The 12,989-nt window shown below is 41.4% G+C and overlaps 1 protein-coding gene across 1 annotated transcript in view; it reads left to right on the top strand.

Annotated features, from left to right (window-relative positions):
* LOC122540123 (tumor necrosis factor ligand superfamily member 14-like) overlaps positions 1-12,563 on the top strand; it is a 34,555-nt gene extending 21,992 nt beyond the window's left edge. Inside the window, exons 3-4 of the mRNA XM_043675432.2 lie at positions 1,896-1,940; positions 11,086-12,563. Of these exons, the coding sequence (XP_043531367.1) occupies positions 1,896-1,940; positions 11,086-11,501 (461 nt within the window). The 3' untranslated portion in view covers positions 11,502-12,563. The remainder of the gene's footprint in view (positions 1-1,895; positions 1,941-11,085) is intronic.
* Positions 12,564-12,989: the final 426 nt, after the last annotated feature.

The following is a 12,989-nucleotide window of genomic DNA, read 5'->3' as shown; positions in this document are numbered from 1 at the left end:
CATTGGATTAAATATCTATTTACAATTGATGATAATACTCCCAGAGATGTATAACTTGCTGAAGCTTGGTTCTACTGGGGCATACGTCTTGTAAGCAGTTTCAATAAAGACAGAGTGAGGGCAGGCTTTGTGGAACTGTATTAAACATGCAATATGGTGTCAGAAATAGAACTGAGATTGAGTGTCAAAGAACTGTGTGAAAACACAGCTACTGACAGAAAGATACAGGAATTTTCAGAGCTGTGAAAGCTGCTACAAGTCACTGAAAAACATTGAAAAGGAAACAAAGAAAAAAGCTGCAGTTAAAACATTGTATTAGTCACAAAGGCTCCAACCCTTCCTCTCACAGCACCAGTATAAAATATATGAATAGAACTGTCATTTTTTTCATACTGGCAAAATGTTAGGAACATCTACTTAACAAGCCAGCACATCTGCATGTAGCTGTGCTGTTATCACTATTGCGAGAGACTGTTTCAAAGCATATTCCACTTTAAATCTCTCTGAAGAACAGGAAGAGTAAGACTGCAGAGATTTTGAAAGCCTTGAATGCACATTGAGCCTCACAGTGACTCAAAACCCTGTGAACTAAAATACAATCTAACTGTATTAGGCATTAGAGATGCTTAACGGGAGCATGTCTACTGAGAAAGGAGAAACCTCCTTAGAAAAACGATCAACATGTGCAGAAGTGCTGAGATTATAAATCAGCAACTAGAGCATATTCAAGGGAGAACATATTAACCTTGCATGATGCCAACAGATACTCCAGGCTGAGAGGGCAAAACAATCTCAAAGGGCAGCAGGCAAATAAAGAATCATTGTCTCAAAATCAACTATTTCACTCTCTATCTTATATTATGGTCTGTCTTCTCTAGGAGCCTCAAACTTCTAGATTGCTAATTATTCCTTTCTCAATACACAATACCTAGATTAAAATGGCCTGTCCTCTAGTTGGCTCTGCAGCATATTAATCCAGAAAACTATCTCATACACACTCCAAGAATTCTTCCTTCCTCTCTGACATTGTTACTGATTCGAGTTGTTGACTTTATATGCAGCTGTACCTTTATTATTTGTGGCTCTGTATTCCTGTTTAATGTCTTCCCCAATATTGGCCATTGTTGCTCATGACAATGTTGGGGACGCCATAATGGCTATAGTGTGCTTTTGATGGTCTCAATGGTAGTTGAAATCAGCTGGTCCACTTCTCAAACAGTAAGAATAATAGTCTATGGTGACAAGATAATCAGTTCTTGTAAGAGTGTAGAGGTCTACTCACAGCTTCATTCATGGTCTGTCTGGAATGTCATGTATCAGATGTTGAATTCCAGCTTGCTTAGACTGGTATTCAATATCAGCATTGCTCAATTGTGAGCATTGAAGCACATCTTTTGCCTTCCCAACTTGCTCAATTTCTTGATGGGAACCTGCATGCATCTGCTCACCTTGCACTTCTAGATCCATTGATTCCTCAAAGAGTTTGGTATAATCCACATAAAAATCTAGTCTTGCCTTTTCTCCACTGCCTTAACATCCTTTTTCATAACATAGTGAACAGAATTGTACATCCTTACCAAGGTTTCATGCACGATGAGCATAAATTCTATCTATCTAGAAATAACCCTGAATATTTCCACAATTCATTATTAGGTTGTGTGTTTCTGGATGTTTTCTCCCTTAGATAGGATACTATTGTTGTTCCTGACATCAACATTAAACTGACTGCTCTTCAGTCCCTGAATGTGTTCTAGCTTCCTTTTTAAACAAAGATACATGATTTACTTTTTATCTTTTCTTTGAAACTACACCTTTTTAAAATAAGTGATTAAATATATGTAACGGTGAACATGTTCAAATGTCATTTTATGAAGACTTTCTGTTTTATTATTTAGATATGATCTTCCAAGATTCAAAAAAGCCCGCAGCACATGTTACTGGTAAGTCTATATGTAAGTGGCATAATTAAAAATGAATAATTCAGATTGTCAAGCAGATGTCTTAATTCTATATTCATGCAATAACCGCAAAATTCTAACTATGATTTTATAATGGTATCTTATGAGGGGTCCAGCGCCTGTTTACTGGCCTTGTTACAAAGTGGTAAACACTATCATAAGATTCAGTGTTTCTCAAGTCACTTTTATAGGAAGAATGTATTAATAAGCGGTGTGGTAGTTTGATGATATGATGTTGGATTAACAATCTAGATTTCACCATGGCAAATTTAGAAATTGAATTCAATAAATCTAGTAATTTGTAGAAAGCCACAGGATTTAAAGGTCATATTTGCATTTCAATAAAGACAGTCTGATACCCAGGTTTATTATTCCAGTCCCAAATTACATGATTTCCTCTTAAGGGCATGAAAAATGTCCTGTATAGTTTTTTATAACTGCTATAAAATTCTGTAAGAAGATGTCCAAGTTTGGAAATTTAAACCATTGGTAATTATATTCAGGGATGGAACTTATCCAAAGCATTTATGTATCAACTAAGAATCCTCCTTCTTTGGTCCTGTCCGAAGACCAGTGTACGTTACCAGAGGTGGGAGCACCTTTAGAAGGAGTGATTCTGAGAGCCCTCAATATTAACCCTGGACTTCAAGAAGTCTAAATGGCTTCAAGTTTAAAAAAACAATGAAACCTTCTGCAAAACACCACCTCCTGCTCGTCCTGTCTCCACTACAAATGCAAATCAGTATTTCTCCATGTTGGTCGTTACTTGTAGGAATTTCAGAGGGAACCAAGCACACAGAATATACTTTGGATGGGGAATTTCAATGCCCTACATGAAGTGGGTGAATAGTAGTATCATTGACCAAGCTGATGAAGTTCTGAATGACAGACTGGATCTGGTGGTGAGGAAATTAACATGAAAAAGGAGCCAACCTGATCTTTTTCACAGCTTAACTTATTATAGATATATATGTGGGTTCATCTATGATATTTCTATCAGAATTGATCATCACATACGAAAATACATTCCATAGTTTACTATAGCACTATAACGACACTAAGTTAGACTGATTAAGGCAAAGATTCCCAAACCTTTTTGTACTGTGACCCCATGTTAAGCCTTGGGAATTGTTACAGTCCTTCAGTGAGACTTGATAGAGGTAGCTGCGAAAGATTGTGGCAACTGGGGTGGGGTTGGAGGGTTGCTTTGTGAGCTAGTGGTTGTTAGAGTGGGAACATAGTTATTATAACTTAGTCAGAGCTCCGCAGCATCCATGGCTGCCACAGAGATTGTAACTATATTTGAGATCCCGATCCCCAATTAGACAGGTGGTCTAAGGTCAGATTTAGCATCCATGAGGTGTGGTGGAATAGTATGCCAGCACTATTTGTGATTTGATTGCTTTTGCACATTCTTTACATCTTGAACAGAATGAAGCCAGGACACCAAACCTTGTTCAAAGCAGGACCAGATCTGTGCAGTAATAAGCTACAAATCTAATGAAGCAACCCACAGAGCTATTTAAAAAAAGCAATGAAAATATTCAGATCAGAGGGAGATACAGAGTTGGCATTTCAGTTTGATGACTTTTCACTGGACCGCACAGGCTATCTGCAGATTAGACTATCAGAAATAGGAAGAGAAGTAGCCTGCTTGACCCTTCAATTCCTGAAGAAGGGCTCATGCCCGAAACGTCGATTCTCCTGCTCCTTGGATGCTGCCTGACCTGCTGCGCTTTTCCAGCAACACATTTTCAGCCCTTCAAACCTACTCCATCATTCAACTGGATCACGGCCAATCTGACACTTCTAATGCCTATTTCCTGCCCTGTCCCTATAACTGTTGATCCTTCTACTGATCAAGATTCTATCTCAGCCTTAAATATACATAAGGACTCTTCTCTCTCTGGCAAGGAGTTCTAAAGACTCACAACCCTATGAAAGAAGAAGTTCCTCCTCATCTCAGTCTTAAATTGGCACACCTTTATTCTGAGACTATTCCTTCTGGTCCTTGACTGTCCCATGAGGAGTAACGTCTTGCATAATTTACACCATCAAGCCTCTTAAGCATTCTATACATCTCAATTACTTCACCTCTCATTCTTCTAAAGTCCAATGAGTAGAATTCCAACTTGCATAATCCTTGTTCATAAGTCAATCTCTCCATATTGGGATCATCCTTGTGCACCTTCTCTGAGCTACCTCCAATGAAGTGATGACTTTCCTTAAAGAAGGGTATCGAAACTGCTGATAGTACTCCAGATGTAGTTCCACCAGCAACTTGCACCAAAGATTTCCTTGGTGAACCAGATTTTTAAAAAAATACTAAAGCAGCAGGCTATTCTTAAGTAGTCTCCCAACTTCACTTAAGGACAAAGCACATTAGCTGTAACAATTATAAATGAGAATAGTGGAGTACAAGGAATCTAATAGGAAGAAGCTTCACGAGTCCTCAAATATGGTGCATTCCACAACATTAAAGCTTAGGTGTTAAGAGGAATCTTTAGCCAGAAGTGCATCCTGATTGGATGACTCTTTTTAGCTACTCCTGTCATCCCCACCACTGTAGATATCAGTTTCCAGTCAATTTGGTTTAATCAGCATGAATAGTTGAATTAAATCACTGGAATCGGCAAAGACTATGATTCTGGACAGCATCTTGAGTGTATTGCGCAAGACCTGTGTACCAGACCAAGTTATTTCCCTCACCAAGCTGTTCCAGTATAGCTATGTTACCATTGAAAAGCAAGACTATCGAGGTATCTTCATGCTTCAAAAAGCAGAGAACTTTCTTTCTATTAATGACTGCCCTATCAATCATCTTCTGTTATCAATAAAGTCATAGAGTCATAGATTCATAGAATCATAGAGATGTACAGCATGGAAACAGACCCTTTGGTCCAACTCATCCATGCCGACCAGATATCCTAACCTAATATAGTCCCATTTGCCAGCACTTAGCCCATATCCCTCTAAACCCTTCCTATTCATATATCCATCCAGATGTCTTTTAAATGTTGTAATTGTACCAGCCTCCACCACTTCCTCTGGCAGCACATTCCATACACGCACCACCCTCTGCTTGAAGAAGTTGCCACTTAGGTTCCTTTTAAATCTTTTAAATCTTTCCCCTCTCACCCTAAACCTATACCTTCTAGTTCTGGACTCTCCCACCTTAGGGAAAAGACCTTGTCTATTATACCCGAAACATCGACTTCTCCATCTCCAGTTGTTGCCTGGCTTGCTGTATCCTTCCAGCCTCCTGCCAGCCATTACTCCATGCCTCAAAGTTTTGGGCCTTTCTCTTTAGGTGCTGATAATGGTCTCCTCCCATTTTCAATTTTAGTGAATAATATGATGAGGCAAAAGAAGGCATGATGAATGGTTTCCCATTACCTTCCTCACATGTGCTTAAAGGAAACAGAAGCCCAATTTCTGAAGAATCCTTTACTATGGTTGTTGATGATCAATCATTACATCCTCAGGATATCACTGTAGGAGGTTCTCAAAGCAGAATAGCTAGTTCAACTATCATCAACAGCCATAAACAGTGAACTATATACTGATAGTTTAACACTGGTATCAGAATATTTTGTTATCAATGTTATTATGAAGATGTGTCAATCTGTGTGTGTCAATCTCTCACTCAATGTCTGGAGAGTTTTAAACACACTGCAATTATAAATTGGCTTAAGTTTCTCTTTTTTGAGCTGACAGCACTGTCTCCTTTGAGTAATAAGGTTGTGGATTCAAGTCCCACCCCAGGAGTTAAATGCAGCATTCAAGACTGACACTCCAGAGTAGCACCATGGGGGTAGCATCTTTCAGACGAGATGTGAAACCAAGGCCCTTTATTCTCTATCAAGGGGATGCAAAGGATTTTAGTCCGTGCTCCAAAGACAAGCAAGGGGTTTAGCTCCAATGTCTTTGCCAATATTTGTCCCTCATTCGACATCACAAAAACAGATGATATGGTTGTTATTATATTACTGTTTGGAGGAGCTTGTTAAACAGAAATTGGCTGCTGTTTTTTTCTCCTCTGTGACTACTTCACAAATACTTTGGGATTTCTAGTGCTGTGAACCCTGGTACATAAATACATCATATTTTTCTGCTGGCCAACACAAACTTGGATTGCTGTTTGAACATTAGACTATGCTCATCTTCACTAATGTACAGTCAGTCTATATACATATATTTCAATTTCCTTTGAATATAAACTAAAACAAAAGATTAGATTCACTGATCAATATTAGCTATATGGGTAATCACTGACAATAGCCTATGTGACACAATGTAAAATCTAGTACAATTTAATCCAAGAAACACTTAAAGTATTCCACCTAATCAAAGGATGACAGAATTGTGACAGAAGAGGAGTATTTGGCCCATCACACCTACAATTATTTTCAACCTAACGCTGTTTCCCCATTATCCCTGCACTCCATTTCTATCCAAATAACCATCTAGTGCCTCTTGAATGCCTCAGTTGGACCTGCCTCCACCATATTTCCAGGCAGTGCCTTCCTTATCCTCAAGGTTTTTTTCTCACAACACTCTTGCTTCATTTACACATCACTTTAAGTCTATGCCCTTTTGTTCTTTTTTGTTTTATGAGCAGGAACAACTACTCCATATGTACTCATCCAGCTGCTTATGATTTTGAAAACCTCTATCAAATCTTTCAGCATCCAAGGAGGACAGTCCCAAATGAAAATAAATCCAGAGGCCAGAATCCCATTATCAAGTCACCTTTTATTTACAGATGCATAGTTCTTGACACTGATCCAGCTCCCTCAGAGCCAGCTCTCAGAGTGAACAGATCCCCTGACACTCCTGTTTTCTTTTATTTCCACCACCAGGAAGATAGGAAAACACCCAGGTGGCCAGTGACAAGCACTGCCCTTCACATCAAAGGGCAGTGCTGTGTGATCAAAACAGTGAAGGGGAGGGAAGGGACTAAATCAAAATAGAGTTGGAGGGAGAAATGATGCACTCCACTCCCTGCGGCGCCCACCTCTCCCTGAACAACTCCAGGGTGTTGGTCGACACCGCGTGCTCCTTCTCCAAGGACACCCGGGCTACACTCCTGGTTAATTTTTTTTTAAAGGGCAATGCTGTGTGATCAAGACATTCCCTTTTTTTTTCTTTTCTTTTTCTTTTTTCAGTGAAAGACACAAAGTGCTCCCTCCTGTGTATTTTTTTTTCTTTTATGCACTCCACCTCCCTCCTGTGTATTTTTTTTTGTGTGAGACACAGTGAAAGACACAAAGTGCATGAATCTTTATTCAATTTCCACCACCAGGAAGATTGGAAAACACCTGGGTGGCCAGTGACAAACACTGCCCTTCACATCAAAGGGCAGTGCTGTGTGATCAAAAACAGTGAAGGGGAGGGTAGGGACTAAATCAAAATAGAGTTGGAGGGAGAAATGATGCACTCCACTCCCTGCGGCGCCCACCTCTCCCTGAACAACTCCAGGGTGTTGGTCAACACCGCATGCTCCTTCTCCAAGGACACCCGGGCTACACTCCAGGTTAATTTTTTTTTTGTCTTTTTTATTCAATTTCCACCACCAGGAAATTCTCCTGTTTATTATTTATTTTTTTTAATTTTAACCCCCACACTACCACCTAAGTGCGGTAGTGCTTATTTTATCCCCAGAACTCATGGTGTGTGTGTGCAGGTGTGAGACACAGTGGAAGACACAAAGTGCACCAATCTTTATTCAATTTCCACCACCAGGAAGATAGGAAAACACCCGGGTGGCCAGTGACAAGCACTGCCCTTCACATCAGAGGGCAGTGACACTTCCCTTTTTTAAATTTTTTTTTTTCTTCTCAAAGTGCACGAAATGTCCCTGTTTTGTTTTGGTTTTTTTTTCCATTTTTTTTTTCCTTTTTTTTCCCCCTTAAACCCCACACTACCACCTAAGTGTGGTAGTGCTTATTTTATCCCCAGCACCCATGGTGTGTGTGTGTGCAGGTGGGAGACACAGTGAAAGACACAAAGTGCACGAATCTTAGATCCCTGGTTTATTTTTTTTTCTTTTTCTTGTGAGACACAGTGGAAGACACAAAGTGCACGAATCTTTATTCAATTTCCACCACCAGGAAGATTGGAAAACACCCGGGTGCCCAGTGACAAGCACTGCCCTTCACATCAAGGGACAGTGCTGTGTGATCAAAACAGTGAAGGGGAGGGTAGGGACTAAATCAAAATAGAGTTGGAGGGAGAAATGATGCACTCCACTCCCTGCGGCGCCCACCTCTCCCTGAACAACTCCAGGGTGTTGGTCGACACCGCATGCTCCTTCTCTAAGGACACCCGGGCTACACTCCAGGTTATTTTTTTTTCTTTTTCTATTTTTTCTTTTTTTTTTTCCCCCACACTACCACCTAAGTGTGGTAGTGCTTATTTTATCCCCAGCACCCATGGTGTGTGTGTGCAGCTGTGAGACACAGTGAGAGACACAGAGTGCACGAATCTTTATTCAATTCCCACCACCAGGAAGATAGGAAAACACCCGGGTGGCCAGTGACAAGCACTGCCCTTCACATCAAAGGGCAGTGCTGTGTGATCAAAACAATGAAGGGGAGGGTAGGGACTAAATCAAAATAGAGTTGGAGGGAGAAATAATACACTCCACTCCCTGCGGCGCCCACCTCTCCCTGAACAACTCCAGGGTGTTGGTCGACACCGCATGCTCCTTCTCCAAGGACACCCGGGCTACACTCCAGGTTATTTTTTTTTTCTTTTTTTTTTATATTTTTTTTTTCTTCTTAACCCCCACACTACCACCTAAGTGCGGTAGTGCTTATTTTATCCCCAGCACCCATGGTGTGTGTGTGCAGGTGTGAGACACAGTGAAAGACACAAAGTGCACCAATCTTTATTCAATTTCCACCACCAGGAAGATAGGAAAACACCCGGGTGGCCAGTGACAAGCACTGCCCTTCACATCAGAGGGCAGTGCTGTGTGATCAAAACAGTGAAGGGGAGGGTAGGGACTAAATCAAAATAGAGTTGGAGGGAGAAATGATGCACTCCACTCCCTGCGGCGCCCACCTCTCCCTGAACAACTCCAGGGTGTTGGTGGACACCGCGTGCTCCTTCTCCAAGGACACCCGGGCTACACTCCAGGTTATTTTTTTTTTCTCTTTTTTTTTTTCTTTTTTTTTTCTTTCTTGAAGACACAAAGTGCACCAATTCTCCTGGTTATATTTTTTTTTTCTTTTTTTTTTCTGTGAATCCCTATTTATTTATTTATTTATTTTTTCTTTTTTTCTTTTTGTTCTTTTAACCCCCACACTACCACCTAAGTGCGGTAGTGCTTATTTTTTCCCCAGAACCCATGGTGTGTGTGTGCAGGTGTGAGACACAGTGAAAGACAAAGTGCACGAATCTTTATTCAATTTCCACCACCAGGAAGATAGGAAAACACCCGGGTGGCCAGTGACAAGCACTGCCCTTCACATCAGAGGGCAGTGCTGTGTGATCAAAACAGTGAAGGGGAGGGTAGGGACTAAATCAAAATAGAGTTGGAGGGAGAAATGATGCACTCCACTCCCTGCGGCGCCCACCTCTCCCTGAACAACTCCAGGGTGTTGGTGGACACCGCGTGCTCCTTCTCCAAGGACACCCGGGCTACACTCCAGGCTATTTTTTTTTTTTTTTCCCCAGCACCCATGGTGTGTGTGTGCAGGTGTGAGACACAGTGAAAGACACAAAGTGCACCAATCTTTATTCAATTTCCACCACCAGGAAGATAGGAAAACACCCAGGTGGCCAGTGACAAACACTGCCCTTCACATCAAAAGGCAGTGCTGTGTGATCAAAAACAGTGGGAGGGGAGGGTAGGGACTAAATCAAAATAGAGTTGGAGGGAGAAATGATGCACTCCACTCCCTGCGGCGCCCACCTCTCCCTGAACAACTCCAGGGTGTTGGTGGACACCGCGTGCTCCTTCTCCAAGGACACCCGGGCTACACTCCAGGTTATTTTTTTTTTTTTTTTTTCTTTTTTTTCAAAAATAGTTCATGTGATGTGTAGGCACAGCTAGGATTTGAACCCCAAATTTCACTGTTTACCAAGCTAGTACTTTAACCAACTAAGCCAGAACATCATGTTGACACTCCTGTTTATTTTTATTTTTTTTTTTATTTATTTATTTATTTTTTTTTTTTTTTTTTTAACCCCCACACTACCACCTAAGTGCGGTAGTGCTTATTTTATCCCCAGCACCCATGGTGTGTGTGTGCAGGTGTGAGACACAGTGAAAGACACAAAGTGCACCAATCTTTTATTCAATTTCCACCACCAGGAAGATAGGAAAACACCCGGGTGGCCAGTGACAAACACTGCCCTTCGCATCAAAGGGCAGTGCTGTGTGATCAAAACAGTGAAGGGGTGGGTAGGGACTAAATCAAAATAGAGTTGGAGGGAGAAATGATGCACTCCACTCCCTGCGGCGCCCACCTCTCCCTGAACAACTCCAGGGTGTTGGTGGACACCGCGTGCTCCTTCTCCAAGGACACCCGGGCTACACTCCAGGTTATATCTGTCAACTAGGGCTCCCTGACTGGACCAGGTTAACAACCTCAATCAGGAAACTCATGTTCTATTAGGTTCACCTGGCTGACCTTGTTACAATCACTACATCCCTCTCCCTCTGAGTCAGGAGATGGAGGCTGTTCTTTTGCTTATGGCCTCTCCTGGGCCATTTTCTCAACACATCCAGGTTCCTCCAACTCAGCCTTGGATACGGGCATCATGTATCGGTCCGTAGCCTTCCTCTTGCACACAGAGCATCTCGGAAGAAATTCATCTTCTTCTTCAGGAGTCCATCTCAGACTCTGGTTTCTTTGAGGATAGATTGATGTAGGAAACCCCCATGTTCCAACAGCCTTTCCAGCTGTTCTGAGAGTCTAGATATGTTTTGCTCCTACTCCATTTGTGGGTTTACAGCTTTCATGTGGCTCATGTGCTTGCATTGGACCATGTTATACATCTCTATGACTCTGATAGCAAATAAAACACACTTAATCACAGATAATTTGTAATGGTGGAAAAGGTGATGAAACTTGTCTGGTTGCAACAGTATTTATAGATGTTTGTATTCTTACAGGATGTAACCTCAGTGCCTCAGGATATGGCCGACTACAATGGGAACACAACAAAGGGATTGCCTTCTTACGTGGAATTGACTATAAGGAAGGAGCATTGGTGATTAAAAAATCTGGACATTACTTCATTTACTCAAAGATCCTATTAGGTGAAATAGGATGTGATGTTGAAAGAAATGGGTTTCTGAAGCAGATAGTTTTCAAAGAAGGAGACGCCTACCCACAACCTATTGAATTAATGGCTGTTCGGAAATTCTTCTGCACAGGACAGAATTCAGACCGGTGGCTGGACAATAGCTACCTGGGGGCAATATTTGATTTTAATGAAGGAGATCATGTGTTCATTAAAATAACAGATAAAAGACTTCTGAAAATCTCCAACCATGCAGAAACATTCTTTGGCGCTTTTATGATTTAAACTATTTGTCAGACTCTCTATTAATTTGTCTCAGTCAGTAAGTGAATGTGCTGAAGTGAAGGTTAAGTGTACTTCATAATAATCAATGAAGCGTGTAATTTTTTTTCTTTTACAATGGAAGCATTTCCTCTGAGATATGGCCAGAATCATGTTGTAACACAATTGTTTTGGCAGTGCAAGTGGAGGTGTGTCTAGGCTGAGATGCTAGGCAGAAGCAGCAATGCAGCAGCCATCTAACTGCATCTTCATGGCTGAGGGGCCTGGGCAGTCGCATGGTGAGGACACAGGAAGTTGGCAATCTGCTAGGGCAGATGGACTGGCATCCATTCCCTGCAATCTGTCTGTTCTATCATCCACATCCCACCCCAACCTCCCCCAATCATGTTCTACTTTCTATTTGTACATATTGACTTTCCCAGTGCGGATCAGCCTCCTCCTGTGCCCCCAAGAAGCCCTCATAAATCTGCTACAATCCACTCTCCCTCTAGTCCCTCAATCCCCATTGAACAGCCAACAGCCATTCTCAATGCATCAATACCCCCTCTCTCACAGACCAGCAAAGCTGCCTTTGGAAGAAAAGCAGCACCCAAGTGAAATCTACCAAGGAAGACTACCTCATCTGCTGCTGTTACATTTAACCAGTCATGAATCTGAAGCCATGTGCTTTTCTTTTGCTGCAGTTAATTGCTGAGGTGCCATTTTACCAGCCAAAATGATGTTTCAATGAGTTTGCATGGCAGCTAGTACGTAACAAATAGGTTCTTGCCACTTGCCGTAGAGAAGTTTGATCACCCTTCAACTGCAATGTCACTTCCCTTCTTTCATCTCGCTGTCAGAAAGTTGATATTACAACTCCCTTACAATTAGTTATGCCTATTTGCATCATTTCAAACTGCCAGTAGCAGATGCCACTAAGGCTTATAAAAATCATATGTAAAAATATGCCGCTTGTATGTGCTACCATTATGTCTGGAATGTGTCCCTGCTGACTGTTCATCCTGTCACAGTAAATGGATACATGCCCATTTACTATTCAGCAATTTTTTTATAAACCTTTATTTATTACCACTTAATTGGCAATTAATTTATTTTTGTGTTACAGTTCACAATTCACACCTAGACTGGGAATACTGTTTTATTTACTGTTTATAATTTGTATATCTGGGCAACATGGATAAACTTGCCGGTGATGGGTTTAAAGCTTTTTATCTTCAAAATCCATGGTGGAGATATATGCTTCAGTGGCATGGCCTGTTGCCAATTCCTAGTTGCCCTTAGGAAGGTACTGTGAACTACGACTGTCTTGAACTGGTGTAGTGCATGTCACATAAGTGCACTAAGTGCTGTCAGATAGCAATTTCCATGTTAATATTATGGTTGTGAAGGAACAATGATACATTTCCAATTCAGGCCTGTGTGTGTCTTAAAGGAGAATCTATACATAATGGTGTTCCCAATGCACTTACTCTCCTTGTCCTTCTTGCTGGT

This window comes from Chiloscyllium plagiosum, unplaced genomic scaffold (assembly GCF_037043375.1).
Source record: "Chiloscyllium plagiosum isolate Xiang-an unplaced genomic scaffold, Cpla_swu_hap1 HiC_scaffold_45, whole genome shotgun sequence".
Classification (NCBI taxonomy): Eukaryota; Metazoa; Chordata; class Chondrichthyes; order Orectolobiformes; family Hemiscylliidae; genus Chiloscyllium; species Chiloscyllium plagiosum.
Note: the sequence above shows the minus strand (reverse complement) of the source record. Positions and strands in the feature narration are given on the sequence as shown.